Genomic DNA, 21,232 nt, shown 5'->3' on the forward strand with positions numbered 1-21,232 from the left:
CCTCCTCAGCATTAGACCCAAGCGTTACTTGGGCTGTAAAAAGAGTGATAAAAGCGTTAGTCCCAAGTGTCACTCAGGCAACTGCATAGAGGTGTCTCTCATAAGTGTTAGACCTGAGGTTTACTCGGGCTGTAAAAGTGGTAATGTCGTTACTGTCGAGCGTTGCTCGGGAAATAATATAGGCGTCTCTTGTGTAAGCGACAGGCAGCGGTGCAGATACGTCTTCTCCTAGCCTCATAATGGCGTCTTGTAGGAAACGTTTGTCAGCAGCCCAGATGTTGCACGCTCAGTGATGATGAAGTGAATCGGTCTTCAGTCAGTGAAACTGAAATGGACAGTGAAATCAAAAGTAATTCTGATGAATCCGAAAGTGACACGCGTGTCAATTGCACATGTGCAGTGTGCTGTTCAAAAGCTGATCAGTCTGGAAAGAAAATCCACAGGGAATCACACTACTATTGTTCCAAGTGAATTGCGCATTTCACCGTGCTTCAAGACATACCACACAAATTGACAGTATATACGGTATTACCATTATTTTTATTATTACTAGGGGGCATTGCTCGTCAATCCACAGGCCGGCGCTACATGCAAGCCACTTTGCGGTTCTGCTGCTCGCATATGGGGATGCAGATGTAAAATTTAAACAGATTGTTATTTTCATGGGAATTGTTACAATATGCATAATAAAATGAACTATTTTACATTACAGCAAGTGATTAACCATAGTAAAAAATAGTAAAACGTAATAATTTGAAAGTAAATTATGTTCCATGTTGCATTCTACGATTTTGTTCTGGTTGACTTTGGAATTAATACACAAATATTTTTTAAACTTACACTTTTACTGTAAAACTTCAGTAAAAACAATTTTCTTAATTACATTCTTGTCAGTATCGCATTGAATTTTGATTCTGTGTTTGGACTTACATCGTGACAACGCAACGTATAACTGCCCGTGAGAGAATTTCGTTTCTTTTATCTCTAATAAATAAACCGACTTTTTCGAATGTTTGTCTCTGTGATTTTTAAATTGTCTTTGCAAAATCTTTTCTAACAGGAAACGATTAATGTTTTAATACAAATGGCATATCAAGATCTGCTTTGTTGTCTAACTTTATCCGGGGAATATGTACTACGTTACCTTTCTTCAACAGTAATTCAGGCGGTGGAAGATCGGACGGTGTTAACAGTAGTAGTAATTCTTCGTGATATGATAAGTTGATGTTTTCATCTTCCACACCATCACCACCAACTGTTTCAGTAGAGTCTATTGATACGCATTTAACCAATTTGCCGTGTGAACGATCAACATTTTTGGCGTTAATTCATTTCAATTCATCGTTTCAAGGTGCTAGGATTACCCGTGTACTCATTTCTTGTGTTGATATCCCTTCGGGATGAAATTCATCAATAAGATTTGGACATAATAAGTCTTCTTTAATTGGGAACTTTAAGTGAGGAAAACGTAAAATTTTATAAGAACAGTGAGCAGGAAATGTGTCTGTCGAAAGCATTCCCAAGAATGAGATGCGAGTGGACCGTGTATGTGGTTGATTATGGTTGAGAGGAGGGCGGGACTTGAAAAAATATCATGTCATAAGTCTCGTCTCGCGGGACTTGAAAAAATCTCTTCAAAAAAAGTCTCGTCTCGCCGCAGGATTTTTTTTATATAATAGAGAGATTATATTATTCATTATTATTTTTATTTGTATCATTATTATAATTTCTACACTTCTGACCTTGTACTTTTAGTGTTTTGTACAATTTACAGTAGAAAGACTAATAAATATGTAATTTTTCTATCCAAAAAATGTAACGCTTATGACATGTTTTTTCGAGAAAAAAACGTAACACTAAGGAGGTTAAACAAGATTTACATTTCTAAACATTCACAATCATTCATTCCAAAAAAAGATTGTAGAGTCTGAATAGATATCATTCAATTGTTACTTCAAGAAGGTGCACCATTGTTTTTCACAGCAAAAAGCAAAGCTATCTTGAAAATACGGCACTACCTACCTGTCGGTGCCACACTGGGGGGTTTTGTTGGTGTGAGTGGAGAAATGATTGGTGTTTCAGGTGTTGAAGCCAATGACTGCTGCAATGGGGTACTCGGGGAAAGTTTCGGAAGAAGCGCTGGTTGTGTAGGAGGCATCAAGGTAGGCTTTTTTGGTACGGGTGGTGGTGCAAACTTTTGAGGAGCCGGATAGTCAGGAGAAGGCAATGGAGGAGAAGTTTCAATGGATGGAATTGGAAGATTGGGTCTGGTGGCCTGAGTTTGCAGAGAGGTGGCATTTTCTTCTTCTTTCTTAAACTGACTTTCCACTGGTTCAAGTTTAGGCGGGAGAGCCTCGGTGGGAGCCGGCTTGCTGCCAGTGGCAACCGGTGGTGGGATTTCTTCTATATTGATCTTCTTTCCCTTTTTGACTGAGACCAACATTGACTCCAATGTCTGCAGATACAAAACAATACGGTTAAAATAAATACTATTTATAAAATAAGAAATATGTGGGGTTCTGTGGCCAGTGTATTAAGGTGATGGGTGATAAACTAAAAGGCTGTTGGTATCATTGGTCACCACAGAATCACTGTGACATCCAAAGCAAGTGAACCTGCTGACATTGGCGAGGACTGCAGGGGACGCTTACCTTGTGGTCTGAATAGGGATCTCAATGCCACAGTGCTGTGAAAATGGTGCCATCCTTCAAATGAAACGTAAATCCGAGGTCCTAAAAGATCCCTGGGCATCCTTCGTCCTAATCATCCTCTGTCTCTAATTGGCTCTCACTTTTTCTCACCATTTTGCCATCCTACAGCTAATGTGTGATGAGTGTACTGGCACAAAAAATGGCTGCTGTCACATCATCCAGGTGGATGCTATGCATTAGTGGTGGCTAATGTACTGACGTGACATTTAGACAATGGAATGATGCAATAGCAAATAATGTGTGTTACTGTTAAGCTTTCAAGAAGATTTGAAACAATAAGGGGATATTCAAACAATGTTTTTGCTCAAGTTATATTTTTACCAGAAGGGTTTGACACTATCTATCCTCTGTATTTCAAATACACTTCTTCTTCTTCTTCTTCTTTCGGCTGCTCCTATTAGGGGTTGCCACAATGGATCATCTTTTTCCATATCTTTCTGTCCTCTGCTCGGCATCTTGTTCTGTTACATCCATCACCTATGGGATCAAATACTTAACTCCACCTAGAAGCAGGGGTCCAGTGTTCTCAAAATACTTAAACACAACAGGCAAAATGTTGGTGTCCGTGTTTATGGTGGGTTCCTCCCCTGGTTAGGGTTCAAACATGTTTTGTCTCCTTTGTTCTTTAATGATTGTTTGATTTACGTCGATTATGTGCATTATTTCTGATTTTGTTAATGTATGTAAGCTGCCAGGGCGGCACGGTGGCGCAGTAAGGAGACCTGGGTTTGCTTCCTGGGTCCTCCCTGCGTGGAGTTTGCATGTTCTCCCCGTATCTGCGTGGGTTTCCTCCGGGTACTCCAGTTTTCTCCCACAGTCCAAAGACATGCAGGTTAAGTGCATTGGCAATCCTAAACTGTCCCTAGTGTTGTCCTTGGTGTGTGGGTGTGTGTGTGCCCTGAGGTGGGCTAGCACCCTGCCCGGGGTTTGTTTTCTGCCTTGCGCCCTGTTTTTGCTATGATTGGCTCCAGCAGACCCCCGTGACCCTGTAGTTGGGATATAGTAGGCTGGATAATGGATGGATAGATGTAAGCTGCCTGTGTTATGTTCCATGTATTCTGTGCCAATCACCACCAGAAACTGCCCAATGAATCCAAAGGGTCTCCCACAGTTCCTGGTGGTTCATTTCAAACCTGCCTGGGAGTGGCGAGTTTACTTTTGCTTATCTGATTTTTTGGATTTCTAGATTTTCAGCCTCCTGCTCTGTATTTTGACGATTCTTTGAATATCTATATTTTGACTTGTTTGCTTTGGGTTGCCTTTTGTCATCTTATGGAGCTTCATTTTTGTGAAGAATAAAATGTTCCTTTTGTAAAGACTCTGTGATTACCCTGTTACTAGTGGGGGTTCTGATGGTGATATCCCCCTCTAGTGGGTGTTTTTGTAAGTGTTAATGGGACTACAGGCTTTGGGACTCCTAGTTCATAAATGTGATATGAAATGACATAAAAACCAAAAGTAAATAATTTATTAATCTACAACAGGTTGTGACGATGTGGGTTCTGGCTCCACGCTACCATGGCTGTTTGGGAACCCTTGAACCCACATCGTCACATTTGGTGGCAGTGGTGGGATTCGAACCCACGCCTCCTGAGAGACTGGAGACCTCCCGATCCCTGGCTCCGGTATGGCACTCATCCCAGCCTCGGAGAACTTGGTTTCCACCAACGGCCAGGTCGCCCACGTTGGGGATTCCAGCACCAAGTCTCCCGACTTCCGCTGCCTTTCCATGGCCTCTCTGCGGCCAGTCGCCTTCCCTTGGTCACTCCCGCTACCTGATCGCTCAGCGGGAGCTACATCCAACTCAAACGCCTGGGTGTTGGCCTAACACCCAGCTTCCTTACAGCTGCCCTAGATCGTGCGCTCACCACACGCACACACCGCCTGTCCGTCTCTCTTGCACCGCATGCTTCCTCGCTCCCTGTAACCTCCGTCCTCTTTCCTTTCCTTTTTCTCTCCGATCGTTTCCTTTCACCCTCTTCAACCGACTTGCGCTTCTTTTTTATAACGTGAGGGGCCATCACAGCTGTAGCATTAGCCACGGAAGCAATCACGAATGTGGGCAGTTCCTCACCTGTGCACACGGTGAGAAACGCCCACATCGACGACTGCCCCGTGGCTCGCCACAACATCGCCCCCCCTCACGAAGCCGCCTCGGGTGCGGTGATTATTTAAAAATGGCCTTTGCTCAGTGAGCTGTGGACCCATAACACCACACAGGTACACTCACGGGTCATAAGCAAAGGGCAAAATCCCCACAGTTTGCCTCACAAGCAGCAATATTTTGCGACATTCAGGTTCATTAGTACGAAAGGCTGACCTATGGCACTTGCAAATTAAACTGGATAGAATGGTAGATGCCCTAGAGTCAACAAAATCTTCACTGGTGGGCCTGGACCTAATTCAGACTGTGCCCACCTGTACTGTATGTGCAGACATTTGCCAGGCACTGACTACACAATAACGAACAGACAGTAACCCATAATGTCAAATGTGGAGGCTTCAACCCAGGATGACGTTTGTCCATCCCAAGACTACGACAGTGCTTAGTTATAAACAACCTGAAGTGCGATTGTGAAGGATATTCCTGTCAAAATTGTCCCACATTTTTCTTAAAGACAATTGAATTTTGCTTTCTGAAAGAAATCTGTAGAAAAAGAACTGTTTAGTAAATTATTTTTTGATGTATACTCCACCACTCTTTGCTTTTCAGCCTGAAAGTGGATCTTTCATTTGTCTCTCTTTCAAAACATGAGACCACTGACCCGGCTTCTGCTTACATTGTCAGTAAGGCCAGGGATGGAGAAATGAGGCTGAATGAGAAAAAACAAGGAGCTAAATTCCCAGCAGTCAGCTCAGGATCTTGGAGCTCCTAAACATCTCAACACTACCTACCTTGAGGCCACGTTCATAGCGGCGAGCTTTACTCCCTTCTCCAGCAGTTTTGGCATTTTTGATGGCTGATTGGTACATGGAAAGCCTTTCTTCCAGCATAGACTCCTGACTTTCCTCCATGCCAGAAGGAGCTGACTGCACCTGAGGGATATTAAAAAGGCTGGTGACTCTTTAGCTGAAGTCCTTCTGTAGCTAGTAGTAATTCAACAAGATATTACTGCTTAAAGATAGATGATCAAAGAATTAAGAGCCTCCTAAATTTTGTGTGGTATTTCCCTTGTTTTAATAACCAAAGAATAATCACAGCTTAACTAGAATAAAAGGAACCCTGAAAACAACACATTTCGGAAAAGTACACACAAGACTATTCAGATGAACCCTTTCGTGGATATTGCTTGTATGTTTGTTACACATAAATTTGGTATTTCAGGTTCTATTTATGTTAATTAAAGACTGTATTTTTTGTAAGCAACTCATCAACTTTTGCATACAAGTTTTATGAATAATTCTAAAAGCTAGAAACACTGGCTCAGGCCTACAGTACTTATGTGATGTCATCTACTGTTACATTTTGCTCCGTACTTGTACATTTTTTATTTTTATACTGTATTGAGGATTTGTTCTATTCTGCGTATTGTATGGTACTGACACCCATTGCACTGCCAACCTACCTGGAAAGGGGTCTCTCTTTGAACCATTTTTTCCCTACCAGGGTTTTTTTGGGAGTAATCTTTTTAGTTAGCCTATAAAAGGTGTCATTTTGCTTAGCTTTTCTCCTTATCTTCTTAAAGAGTCAAGGCTGGGGGGCTGCCATTAGTCAGGGCCTGTTAAAGCCCATTGTAATGATTGCTTTGGTAAATGTTAACTAACCATGAATGGCTGGTCAATCCATAACTGGCTATTTGTTCAAACTAAGTGGTAAACTGAAAAAGGCTCAATCACCCTTGTTCTCAGCTGCCATTACTATGTCTGAACAGAAGGTATGATTGAAATAGTCAAAAATTAAAGATACGTTAGAGGCCCTTAACATGAGCAGTTAAAAGTTAAAAACCTGCAGAAGTATACACCCTGTCCTTATATACTACTGCTGTACCTGTACCTTCAACCTCGGGCAGATCTAATATCAGGGTGAGTGAGGTGCACACCCTGAGACCCAGTTGGCAAAGGGGCTTTTAAATATATTTACAGTAATCCCTCGCTATATCGCGCTTCGACTTTCGCGGCTTCACTCTATCGCGGATTTTATATGTAAGCATATCTAAATATATAACGCGGATTTTTCACTGGTTTTGCGGATTTCCGCTGACAATGGGTCTTTTTACTTCTGGTACATGCTTCCTCAGTTGGTTTGCCCAGTTGATTTCATACAAGGGACGCTATTGGTGGATGGCTGAGAAGCTACCCAATCAGAGCACACAGTTAAGTTCCTGTGTGCTGATTGGCTCAGCGACAGAGCGGCGAATTGGATTGCACTGCGCTAACCAGGAAGTCTCGTCTCGCTCATTCAGTATCAACGTGCTTCGCTGTGTAAAGAGTTAACTTTTGCGCTCTTTTGTGTTTATCTATGTGCGTAGTCAAACCCTTCATTATGGCTCCAAAACGATCTGTCTATCGTAATGGCTGTAACATGTGTGATATCGGAGACGCTTGATATTTTAAAGATATCGAGCGTCTCCGATATCACAGTTATAAACCTCACGAAACTAACCTACCTAAATCAAGAGCACTGGGGTAGGCAATGTGGCGCAGTGGTTAATGATTTGGACTTCAAACTCTGGCATCAAATCCTGCCATTGACACTGTGTGACCCTGAGCAGGTCACTTCACCGGCCTGTACTCTAATTGAGGAAAAATAAAAGAAATGGAACCAATTGTATCTCTAATGAAAGTACCCATGGATAAAGGCATCAGCCAAAGAAATAAATGTAAATGAAAAATAGGAGTCCTGGTTGGTTGATATGGGTAGGGCACGATCAGAGCAGGCGTCCGATTACAAATGTGAAGTTTTACCATGCTGAGGTAGAGAAAAAGTCTACACATGTGGTTATTCAAAGTAAAATTCCAGCATTGCATAAAAAAAGAAAAAATTAAAAACAAGGTAGAAGCAAAAGATGCTGTTTGGCTGAAGACTACACAGCACTCTCCATGATGTTTGGGACAAAGACACGTTTCCTTGATTTCCCCTTCTGCTCCACAGTTTGCATTCATTTCGGTCACACAACACTTTTATTCATGCCCTCAAACCCCCATTTCAGGGCACTGCAATGTTTGGAACAATTGGCGTCACAGGTGTTTGTGATTCCTCAGGTGGGTTTCTTGGCTTCATAAGATACCTCGGCTTGCTTCTACCCACTGGAGTCTGTAGTTTCCATTGTTCAATGTGAGGAAAAGAGCTGTGCTGATGAAAGTCAAAGAAGCTGAAAAACAAGAATCAAACCATTGGAGACATCGGGAAAACCTTAGGATGACCGAAATCAACTGTCTGGAATATCATGAAGAAGAATGAATGCAATGATGGGCTCAGTGATCGCAAAAGCACTGCTAAGCCAAGGAAGACTGCCACTGCGACCAGTAACAGTCTTCAGGGGACAGACGTGTGTGTGTGTGTCAGAGACGATTATCAGAAGAAGACTTCATGAACAGAAATACAGAGGCCAAACTGCAAGATGCAAGCCACTAACTAGCTACAAAAATAGGAAGGCCAGATTACAGATTGAAAAAAGGACTTCAAAGAGCCTGCAGAATTCTGGGAAAAGGTCTTGTGGACAAACGAGACAAAGATGAACCTGCGTCAGAGTGATGGCAAGAGCAAAGTGTGGAGACGACAAGGAACTGCCCAAGATCCAAAGCTGACCAGCTCATCTGTGAAATATGGTGCTGGGGGTTTTATGGCTTGGCCATGTATGGCTGCCACAGGTCCTGGCACACTTCTCTTCATTGATGATTGAAATGCTAATGGCAGTGGCACAATGAATTCTAAGGTGTGTACAAACATCGGATCTGCTCAACTACCAGTAGCTGCCTCCAAACTCACTGGACAGCACTTCATCCTACATCATGCTAATGATCCAAACACACAACTGAGGCAATACAGTTTATTAAGTCAAGTCAAGTTGGGGAGCATGCACTGGTACATTGTATTGTTGCACCCATCATGCAACGAAACAGCTCCGGATCCCAGTTGGCAACCCCCCAGGCAGACACATGGTCCAGTCCCACCCTCCGGAATTGCCCTTCTATCTGCTGCAGCCAGGTGTTACGTGGGCGACCCCTTGGCCTGGTCCAGCCACCCGATACCCAATAATGAGGATCCTTTGAGCTGGATCACCCTCGGGGAATTGCGCCACATGGCCGTAGTGCTGCAACTGACACTCCCTCACAATGCAGATAATGTGCCTCATTTGGGACTCCATGAGCAACACAAAATCAAACCAACGGTACCCAAGGATTTTCTGGAGGACAAAGTACCAAAGGAGTCCAGTCTTCATCTCAGGTCACTGGATAGCGTCCATGTCACGCAACCATATAGCAAGACAGGAAGCATCAGGACTCTAAAGACTTGGACCTTCGTCCTTTTGTATAGATATCAGGAGCGCCACACACCCCTTTCCAGAGACCTCATGAACCCCCTATGCTCTCCCAGTCTGTCTACTGACTTCATAGGAAGAGTCACCAGAGAGATGAATGTCACTTCCAAGGTAAGTAAACCTATACAGTTTATCAAAGACAAACAATTGGAAAATTCTTCAATGGCCAAGCCAGTCACCCAATTTGAATCCAACTGAACAGGCCTTCCACATGCTGAGGAGAAAACTTAAGAGGACAAGCCCCCCGAAACAAGCAGGAGCTGAAGATGGTTTCATTATAGGCTTGTGAGAGCGTCACCAGAGACGATCCTCAGCACCTGGTGATGTCTATGAAGTGCAGACTTCAAGCAGTCATTGCATGTTACAATATCCTGAATATGACGACTTTAATGGACCTGCCATTGCTGTGTCCCAAACAATACAGTGCCCTGAACTGGAGAGGCCATGTAGAAAAAGTGTTGTCATTTCTACATGGTGTGACCAAAATGTCTGCAAATGCCCTTAAACGAATGTCTGCAATGTGCACTTTAATCACGATGTCGGAAGTGTTCAATTCGTAATTTTAAACGGTGGAGCAGAGGGGGAAATTAAAGAAAAAAAGGTGTTGTGGATGCAAGGGGTCGCTGTTGCCCTGTGAAACCCACCAGACAGACGTCCAGGACACACGTTTAAAAGAACCGAGAATAATTTCTTTAATATTCTTAAATAAAGTGCACAAAGCTCCCCACACTCCACAATTCTCCAATCAATAATCAATAATCACGATAAACACAATCCTCCACTCCCAGCAGCTCCATTACACACCCTCCCAACTCCGGCTCTCCTTACTGGGTTTCCCAAAGTCCTTTAAATAGTTCATGACCCGGACGTGTTCCTTCTCCGGGTCAAACGCCACATCATCATCCTCCTCAAGTAGCACGGAAGTACTGCGGGCTTCCGTCCTCGTGCCTCTGAAGTACTTCCGGGTCGTAATAACAGTAGGAGTCCCCAGGTTCCTTGTGAGCTCCCCCTGGCGGCACCCAACAGTGCTGAAGAACGGACTACCTTTTTCCATGATGCCCTGAGGGAATCCAGGGAACCATTTCTGTCCAGGGGAGCTGCCATCTAGCGTCCCGGGGGAGACAGTGTGCTAAAAAAACCTGCTCTTCCTCCTTCTTTCTGTTCAGGGACATCCCGGCCAGACTGAAACACCGGCCGTCCATCACAGTGTCTTTGTCCCAAACATTATGGAGGGCACTCTATGTGCCATTTTCAAAAAAAATAAGCCAAAATAACAAACCGTAAATACTACAAGTAAGAGTTGAGCTCTACAGGGTGTCATGCACGCGTGCATAGGGAGCCACGTAGAGACCCGAGCTGTAGCGCGAAACCCCCGGCCAAAGGGGAAAAGCGGGGTACTAACCTCTCTCTCTTTGTTTCCTACAGAAAGAAAGAAGCAATACCGCCATGGACATGCCCAAATCCCGTAACCACATACTGCCACTTCCGCGTTCATTCCCTTCCTTCCGTCTACCTCTGATGACGTCATGACTCCCATCCACCACCTCGGTTCCTTCCCAGCATTCCCCTGTGTCAATTCTGGTCCCACTCCATAAATGTTCCCCACTTCACAATTCTTGTTGTCTGATGTACTTTGGAAAGAATATCTCTGACTTGTTTATTTTTCAAACTGTACAGTATACGGAGCCGGACAAATCCCAAACCTTTATGCTGTCTTCTGATTTACTTTACGAGTGATAGTGTATTTGCTATTCGTAACTAATTAGAAAATAATGACATATTTTGTTAAAATAATTCTAAAGCCTTTATGTTTTTATTTTTTTTTTAAAATAGAGGATATTTACTATAAGAGTTTACAATAAAAAGACCAATAGACACAAATCGTTTAACAAAAAGAAGCTCAAAAAGGTATTAAAACCAGAATGTTTTAAGAAACACCAGACAAAAATGAACTGTTCTGGGCTGGGGGACCGAGTGTGGGAGTAGGCCGACAAAAAAAGGAAAGCAAGGAGCTTCTCCAAGACGAGGCCTAGGCATATAGGAAGGGCAATGAAATTATTTGGTCTGTGGCTTAGATACACAGAATGGTCAGGCTATAAATGGCATAAACTTCAAACGGCTTTTGTTTAACTAGTAAACATGAGACAGAAGAGGAGTCAAGCTTCTTAAGCAGCCACAGATTAATCCGCTTTAAGCTTGTATGAAGAGGGAACCTTTCAGGCTGACCTTGATCAGGTTAAAAAAAAAAAGATTTGAATGTTTAACATTCCATAACAAAGCCATACGGACATAAAAAGTGACTTTTCTTTAGATTTGATGAGTAAGATTATATGAACAGGTAGATGAGAAACAGAAGTTCAAGAAACTGAGAAAATTCCATTTATATTGGTGGCATGATTATTGAGCCGGCATACTTTGGGCACTTCCTCATCCAAACACGCAGGTTACAATAACTGGGAATTTGGGCATATGCCATCCCGGCTGGTTCCCTTCTTGTGCCTGCTGTTCAAGGGATTGGCTTCTGTCCCCATGACCCTAAACCGGAATAAACAGGTTTGTGAATGTTACGTTATATTGCTATAAACTACAGGAACAATTTAAAACCTCACATTAATTTGATTAACAACTGAGCCTCGTTATTGCAACAAATGAACATGTCTTTCTGCTGAAAGTCTTTTTATTCTCTTCAACTTTTACTAAATTACCTTTAATTAAAGAACTAGCTGTGCAAGCCCGGGTCCTAGAAACTATTAAAAATCGTCACAAAAAAAAACTGAAAAGTAGAAATGTCAGGTAATTGAAAGGAGCTACACTGGGCGTCCCTCTCCTAGGAGGAATCATGTTGCCAACGTGCTGGGATCGTTTGTGCATTAGCGGCTAAGCGACTTTGTCTTCCTTCTGAGATTTCGTTTTGCTGGCCCCGCTTGTGTTATTAGTGGCTAAGCGAGCTTTGTGTTTCCTTACCCCGACTCCACCTCTCACTTCCGGGCCGGACGGATACACACGTTTATATACAAGATACGTTTTGTTATTTTTCAAGTCAAAGTGTTTTCTTCACAAGCATTGTATATCCAGTATCTCACAAAAGTGAACACACACCCCTCACATTTTTGTAAATATTTTATTCTATCTTTTCGTGGGACAACACTGAAGATATGACACTTTGATACAACGTAAAGTAGTCCGTGTACAGCTTGTATAACAGCGTAAACTTGCCGTCCCCTCAAAATAACTCAACACACAGCCATTAATGTCTAAACCGCTGGCAACCAAAGTGAGCCCACCCTTAAGTGAAAAATGTCCAAACTGTGCCCAAAGTGTCAATATTTTGTGTGGCCACCATTATTTTCCAGCACTGCCTTAACTCTCTTGGGCATGGAGTTCACTAGAGCTTCACAGGTTGCCACTGGAATCCTCCTCCATGACGACATCACGGAGCTGGTGGATGTTAGAGACCTTGCACTCCTCCACCTTCCATTTGAGGATGTCCCCCCACTGATGCTCAATAGGGTTTAGGTCTGGAGACATGCTTGGCCAGTCCAGCACCTTTACCTCAGTTTCTTTAGCAAGGCAGTGGTTGTCTTGGAGGTGCGTTTGGGGTCGTTATCATGCTGGCATACTGCCCTGCGGCCCAGTTTCCGAAGGCTCTGCTTCAGTATGCCACAGTACATGTTGACATTCATGGTTCCCTCAATGAACTGTAGCTCCCCAGTACCAGAAGCACTCATGCCACCCCAAACCATGACACTTCCACCACCACGCTTGACTGTAGGTGAGACACACTTGTCTTTGTACTCCTCACCTGGATGCCACCACACACGCTCGACGCCATCTGAACCTAATAAGTTTATGTTGGTCTCATCAGTTCCAGTAATCCATGTCCTTAGTCTGCTTGTCTTCAGCAAACTGTTTGCAGGCTTTCATGTGCATCATCTTTAGAAGAGGCTTCCTTCTGGGACGACAGCCACTCAGACCAATTTGATGCCGTGTGCGGCGGGCATATGGTCTGAGCATTAACAGGCTGACGCCCCGACCCCTTCAACCTCTGCAGCAATGCTGGCAGCTCTCATACGTCTATTTTCAACAGACAACCTCTGGATATGACGCTGAGCACGTGGCACTCAACTTCTTTGGTCGACCATGGCGAGGCCTGTTCTGAGTGGAGCCCGTCCTGTTAAACCTGTCGCTGTATGGTGTTGGCCACCGTGCTGCAGCTCAGTTTCAGGGTACTGGCGATCCTCTTATAGCCTCGGCCATCTTTATGTAGAGCAACAATTCTTTTTTTTTAGATCCTCAGAGAGTTCTTTGCCATGAGGTGCCATGTTGAACTTCCAGTGACCAGAGTTAGAGAGTGTGAGAGTGAGAACACCAAATTTAACACACCTGAGACCTTGTAACACGAACGAGTCACATGAAACCGGGGAGGGAAAATGGCTAATTGGGCACAATTTGGACATTTTGTCACTTAGGGGTGGACTCACTTTTGTTGCCAGCGGTTTAGACATTAATGGCTGTTTGTTGAGTTATTTGGAGGGGACAGCAAATTTACACTGTTATACAAGCTGTACACGGACTACTTTACATCATATCAAAGTGTCATATCTTCAGTGTTGTCCCATGAAAAGACAGAATAAAATATTTACAGAAATGTGAGGGGTGTACTCACTTTTGTGAGATACTGTACGTATGCTTTTGGCACATGAAAGTGTGTTCTACAGTTAAGCATTTTCCATACATTTTTAAAGTATACTTACCCTGTCCTGTGTGGCATGGTGGAGCAGTGAGAGCGCTGCTGCCTCATAGTAAGGAGACCAGGGTCCTACCTGCGTGGAGTTTTCATGTTCTTTCCGTCTGTGTGGGTTTCCTCCCACAGTCCAAAGAAATGTAGGTTAAGTGGATTGGCCCTAGTGGGTGGTTGGTGTGTGTGGCGATGGACTGGCACCCTAGCCCAAGGTTTTTTCCTGCCTTGCACCCTATGCTAGGTGGGATAGGCTCCAGCACCCCACCTGTGACTCTGTTCAGGACAGAGCAGGTTAGAAAATGACCGACTTACCCTGCCTGCTCTAGTGCTTCATAAAGGAAGCCAGGGGGCATGGGGGCATGACTGGAACACAAAACTGAAAAACGTATCCAATACTCCCAACTTGAAACGGTGAAAGTTTTTTTTTTTTTTTTAATTTTATTGAAAAAACAGCAAAAGTTTTAATTTAAGAAAACATGCCTTTTGTGTTTCTACCACACTTGTGACAACAAAAAGGGATCTGGAAATAATCGTTTTTTTTATCACATATTTCTGGTAAATTTTTCCTGAGGTAAGAATGCATTTCTATTCGCTTGAGTGATAGCAGTGGCCTTTGTTTCTCACATAAATACGGAAGTAAATCAACAAAATATCAAGCAGGTGGCAGGAATTATTTTGTGTCAATTTTGTCTTTACGGGGGAAGCCACATGTCTGGGGGTGAAAGGTTGTCGCAGAAATAGACAAGCAGTGAGGCAGAGCAGGAGCACATAAAATGGCTGAATCAGATAATAGTGGTGTTTTTTTTATTTATGTTCAAAAATGACACGTATCAGCTGTTTGGCAATTTGTATGTAATTTCAAGATGCAGATCAACTCTCTTGGCTTAAAAAAAAACTGAACATATTCGGTAAGTTTTTGGCCTTTGTTTTCAGGTTGCATAACAAAACGTCAGGACAGGCTCTGAATCTTTATTAAAAAAAAAAATCATATAAAACGCTTAACGTTTGAGCACAATTTTGGATAGCAAACGCATATATACCATGCATGTGAAGAAATATTTTTGACATGAAAAATGTCATTTAAATGATCTTAATAAAACTTATTAAATAATCCTATTTGGCAACGAAGGAGGCCCTGGCTATGACTGTGAAATGAAGCTCTTAGGATAGAACTGCATTTGGCTTACTGCATTAAAAATAAAGTTGGCTGTGTCATCATTTCAAGAAAAGTCTGGTATAAGCAAAGTAATAGGATACTGTATAATATAAAAGAAAGTAAAATATAAAAATATATATATCTGTAAAATATAACAGAAATGCAATATAAGCTATTAAAATATATTGCATGTTTCTGAAATCTGTGCTGGTCTCCATTACCACTCACATGTCTGAATTGGAATGAAACACAACTTCTCTCATCCAAAGCTTTGAAAATTGAACCAATCCCAGCCAGTGCTGGCTCACTTTTATCAAGCTGTTATTCAAAGCACACTTACTGCCTTCTTGACGGTCTGTCACGGCAGGGCATCTGCTCACTCAAAACCTAAACTGCAGCATGTCATTTGGTCAGCACAAAGGATTATGGGCCTAAAAATGTATTCTTTTGAGTCTGTAGACATCACATGCCAGAAAATGCATTGGAAATACGAGGGGGAGAGTCAAAAATGATCCACACTCAGGTTATATTAAAACTTCTGTTGACGGCACTGTCTTATCTGCGCTTTCCATACGAGGTCCGTCTCCCCAGTCACTGCTGTGTTATGTCAGATCATTTTTGTAACTGCGGTGCGAGAAATAATGGCTGTACCACTTGTGATTTGCACGAAAGAAGAGCAACGTGCAGCGATTTGTTTTTTGTGGTCCGAGGGTGTTCCTGGTGCCGATATAAGACTTTGGGCACAGTATGGAGAAAGTGTAGACATAAAGCTTTCTATCAACAAAATTTCGCTGTTAATGAGTAATGCAAACTGAACAGAAAAATAGAACAAGTATTATATTAGATTTCTGTCTGAACAAAATAAGGATGTGGGTGACCGTTTTTGAAAGCATGAAGCTTTACATTACCGTATTGCTAACAATTTTAACTTTGAAATACAATACCACATGAATTATTATTGGGTTTTTTTTTTTACACCAAACATGATAACTTCTCATAACACTAGACTTCAGTATTTGAACAGTTTTTATACTACAGCGTGTCCCAAAAAGAATATCAGAGTTTTAATGAGCTGTAGCTTGGCGCCCATTCATCGGAGACTGCAGAGCAACCTAGTGGCATCTTGAGGAATTAATCTAGTTTCATTTCGTTGCTGGTAGATGGTGCTAGTGCTCATCAAAAAGCTAACAGTATGTTGTTTCGATTAGTTACGTTTGCAGTTATGGCTGTGCCAGAACAAAAAGCTTTTTGAGTTTGCCGAATTCGCCAAAACTCAATCGGTAGTTACTGTGCAGCAGGCATTTCTTCAAAAATATGGGACTGACCCACCAAATGACAATAACATCCGTCTTTGGTACCAGCAATTTCGGGATACTGGGTGTATCTGAAAAGGTAAAAGCATCGCAAACTGCGTTCACTCCAAGCCCATCAAAATCAGTTCGACGCGCAAGTCATGAGTTACAGATACCAAAGTCAAGCGATTGGAGAATTCTCCGACACCGGTTGGTTATGAAACTGCATCGTCTGCAGTTGATTCAGGCCCTTAGACGACGGGATAAGACGCGTCGATTTGAGTTTTCAACTTTCATCCAGCAAAATATGGAGACCAATGAAGATTTTTGCTCCTTGATTATATCTTCAGTGATGAGGCCATGTTTCACATTAGTGGGAAGGCAAATCATCATAATGTACGAATTTGGGGTGAAGAAAACCCTCATGCAGTTATCGAACATGAACGAGACTCCCCCAAGACTAACGTTTTTTGCACGGGAAACACGTGAATATAACAGTTTTTGTATATGCGTGTATAATTCAATGAAGATAGCTCTTTGAAACTCTGTTTTATATACGAAATGAAACTTGATTAATTCCTCAAGATGCCACTAGGTTGCTCTGCAGTCTCCGATGAATGGGTGCCAAGCTACAGCTCTTTAAAAACTCCGATATTCTTTTTGGGACACCCTATATAACTCAACTTCCATATCCAGCACAGGTATACTTAAACATAGATATCAAACCTGTGGTCTTCTTTCACAAGCTGGAGATGGCTTTGGAGGGGATGGCGCTTTATCATCAACATCATCCAAGACGTCATTTAGCTCAGCCTCAAAAAACAAAACATGAATTCTCATTATTGTTCTGAATTGCATTTTGGAAGTCACTTGACAAAAAATAAAGAAATGCCCGGACGTTAGGACAGGAGTGGTCATGTTTGGGCTGATGTGACACTCATAGGAAGAGAGCTCTGTGGGCTCTACACGTGTATGAGAAGGGCAGCCAGTTAAGAGGACGTCTGCTGGGTCAGCAGATCGAATACGATAAGGAGGACTTAAAGCAAAATCTGACTTTGGAACGGACTACCAATGGTGCTCTTCATCAGTCGATAGGCAGGGAATTAAAGCCCACCAACAGAGAGCCAGGAGGGTCAATCTGGAAGCAGGAAAACAGCTTGGAATGGAGACTATTCTGAAAGGTTTGAGACAAACAGGATACATATACTTGGCATGCATAACACTACAGCCATTTTGTTTCCCCCTGTTGTGTTCTCCTTCCTGATATTTTCTCTTTGCCCCTCATTATTCTGTAAATAAACTGATTTGTTTTAGCTGTGTAGGCAACATGTCACGAAGGAGCATGACACATATTGGTAAAGTGATAAGCCAATTTGTAAGTTTAAAGTATTCACTGCTCCTATAAATTATGGAGACCGGTGCCCAAAGCAAGAATGTAATTTAGCCCAGATAATTGGACATTTAGTGTTCTCCAGGGCAAGGAATTCAAACATAGCATAAGGCTTCAGCAAAGACAAGTACCATAAGGTCTTCATCATTCTCCAGGTCTTCATCATCATCCTCCTCTTCATCATCCAGATCCTTCATGCACAGTGCTGCCATTCTTTCAATATGTTCCATTGGCAAGGGAGCTAAGAGGAGAAGGAACATTCATCACAGATCAGTTCACAAGAGATGACGTTCAGTTTATTCCTACACATCACACCACACATCAGAAAGATGCGACTCCTATTCAGAGGTGGGTAGGGTTGTCTAAACCAGTACTCAGAAATACATCAATACACAAAACTCAAGTAAAAGTAGGAGCGCTCACCGAAAAATGTTCAAGTAAAAACATGTCAGCATTAAAAACTACTCCAGGACTCAAGCCATTTTGACTAAACTCAGGCTTTTAATGTAGAGAAAGAATAACAATGGTGTGATTTTCGACACTATTAAAAAAAAAAACAATGCTTCTCATATTTCAATAAATTAAATCAACTGATTCCAATAAAACGGCAACAGCCAAAAAGAGCAACAATTTTAAGCACCATTTCATGCTGATGATACAAATCTGCTGTGTTTAAACTGTTTATACAACTTCTTAAGAGGATCAGTGGCATGCAATTGAAAAGACAACCGTCTACATGTCAGGTTAACCCAATTCTGAAGTGTTGCGATTGAATAAATGACGGCTAGCTACTTCAGCTCTGATCCAAACCCTAAAAGAGTCTTATTATCTATTCTTTTGTAACTCAGGATGAGATTGTATAGCTAATTTTACTGCGAGTTAGTTGTCAACATTCTTCCAAATCAGCCACATTAGCCATCCTAGCAAAGTTATGTTGAACATCCACCTCAACAGACTGAGACTCGGACACGATTCTTGCCAAAGACCAAGCTGGCTTCCAAAATCAGAAGCAGCTCCATGGAACAGGATCTGCACATCCTATATAGAAAAAATCCGCAGCACCAACGGAATCTAAAAACATCTGTACCTCAAGAAGTCTGTTGACACTGCATGGCATGGGGCTTTATGGGCAAACAAAAAGAAATACGACATTAGCACGAATCTTAGTAAAGCCATTGCACAACTTCATAATGGAGCTTCTAGTGTAGCCCTCTACAAAGGTGGCTTGGGAGAATGTGTGGACTCCGACAGGGCTACACACCCCTTCCTTCCCTCTTCAACATATTCTTATTACTAGGGTGTTGTACCGTGTTAGCCATTATGAATGTAGTGAGAAGTCAAGCAGAATGACACCTATTATTGGCTAACTAAAAAGATTACAATATGCAAGCTTTCGAGGCAACTCAGGCCCCTTCTTCAGGCGAGATGTAATCAAACCCTAACCCTAACCCTAACATTACATCTTGCCTGAAGAAGGGGCCTGAGTTGCCTCGAAAGCTTGCATATTGTAATCTTTTTAGTTAGCCAATAATAGGTGTCATTTTGCTTGACTTTTCTCAACATATTCTTAGAAAGGATCGTGACTGCTGCACTGGAGAACCATCTTGGAACAGCGGGAAATACGTGTAATCATCGCCAATGTTTGATTCACGGAAAATACTGACGTACTGTACCTCAAAGGGGAAGAAATTGATAAAAGATTTAAAGGCACTATAAAAACTGCAATGAATAGAGAGCAAAACAAATTGTGTAAGGTCAGGAAGACAATGGTGTCCATCCAGACAGACTACTTGGGCATAATATAGATCAGCCTGAAAATGATGGTTGGCAATCGTGGCAAACATAAGCCAAGCAGACAGAGAGGGAGTCAGTCAGACAGACAGACAGATCAAATGTTTATTCGTCTCTCTTCGATTGAGTTTGGCTTTCTACAGAAGCTCTTTAAATAAATAAATACAGTGGACCCTTGACTTACGAACTCAATTTGTTCGCGAGGGTTGGTTGTAACTCAAGACTATTTTTCCCATAAGAAATAATGGAAATACTCAAAGCATTCCGAACCTCCCACAGCAACACTTACTTAACCTTTTCATAATAAAAAAGGGTTGTATAATGGGCAGAATTTACCAAAAACCAATAATTTTTCTAATGTACTAACCAAAAAGTTATAAAAAGTGCCTAGCCTGCCAGAAATAATTTCATACTGTGCTCGCCATTTAATTTTGACATCTTTGGCTTGCAGGAAGGGAGGAGGAGGAGGAGGAGAATGAAACGGAAGGTGGTTATTGTTTGGAAGGAGCTTCCTTATACAAATCTTTTCTTTGTAAAATTGTTGAGATGGTGGATTTCGACATGCCGTACATATTAGCGAGACGCCACTCTCATATTTCCGCACAATTTCCTTCTTCGTTTCGATTGTGATCGCTTTCTTTACCTTTGTTACCTTCTCTACCTTCCTTAGCAATTATCAAAATAAATTATATAAATCACTGCCCTGACCGAAACTACGTCCACAAACACATGTACAGTATCTGAGCTCCGACTGACGCTTACGAACGCTCTCGGCTGTTTGTTTACAATCGCACAAGCGGATACACGTGACCGCATTCGGGTCGTAACGCAAGACGTTGGTCGTAATTCAAAACAAACATTTTGGTCGTAAACCAAGTTGTTCGAATGTCAGGCCGGTCGCATATCAAGGGTCGACTGTACTGTACTTCAGCTGTGATTCGCCACCCTAAAAGAGTCAACAGTCTTAGTATTCTTTTGTAACTCAGGGTGAGATCTGATAGCTAATTCTACTGCTAGTTGCCAATATTCTTCCAAATCAGCCACATTAGCCATCCTAGCAAAGTTATGTTGAACATCCACTTCAACAGACTAAGATTTGGAGACGATTCTTGCCAAAGACCAAGCTGGCTTCCAAAATCAGAAGAAGTTCCATGGACAAGGATCTGCACATCCTATATAGAAAAAATCCGCAGCGCCAACGGAATCTAAAAACATCTGTACCTCAAGAAGTCTGTTGACATTGCATGGCATGGGGCTTTATGGGCAAACAAAAACAAATACAACATTAGCACAAATCTTTGTAAAGTCATTGGTCAACTTCATAAGAGAGCTTCTAGTGTAGCCCTCTACTATGGTGGCAATTCTCTTTGCACCAAGAAACAGAGTTCTCTCATGACTTTTATCAATACATAAAAACACTTTATCTACTTCACAATCGCCTGGGGAGCATAAAACATCGGGCACAAGGCAGGAACTGACCCTGGACAGATTGACAGGCCATCACAGTGCCCCCTCTACACTCACAAGGGGTCCATTTAGTGGCAGCAGTAGTAATAGTATTGTCACTTGTATGTCCAACCACCATGCAACATGTTGCCGCTGTCTGGTGCCATGACCAACAAGTGATGGAGGGGGGAACTGGCACTGATACAGCGCATTGCTGGACCCA

General features: G+C 42.4%; 1 protein-coding gene across 2 annotated transcripts in view; it reads right to left on the minus strand.

The window, feature by feature from the left end:
* The window catches only part of cc2d1a (coiled-coil and C2 domain containing 1A), a 107,351-nt gene that overhangs the window by 72,031 nt on the left and 14,088 nt on the right, over window positions 1-21,232 (minus strand). For both annotated transcript variants that reach the window (XM_039770482.1, XM_039770483.1), the window contains exons 3-6: window positions 17,904-18,013; window positions 17,109-17,195; window positions 5,607-5,747; window positions 2,023-2,455 (exon numbers count right to left, since the gene is read on the minus strand). In XM_039770482.1, coding sequence (XP_039626416.1) covers window positions 2,023-2,455; window positions 5,607-5,747; window positions 17,109-17,195; window positions 17,904-18,013 — 771 coding nt within the window. The remainder of the gene's footprint in view (window positions 1-2,022; window positions 2,456-5,606; window positions 5,748-17,108; window positions 17,196-17,903; window positions 18,014-21,232) is intronic.

Source organism: Polypterus senegalus, chromosome 12 (genome assembly GCF_016835505.1).
Source record: "Polypterus senegalus isolate Bchr_013 chromosome 12, ASM1683550v1, whole genome shotgun sequence".
Lineage (NCBI taxonomy): Eukaryota > Metazoa > Chordata > Cladistia > Polypteriformes > Polypteridae > Polypterus > Polypterus senegalus.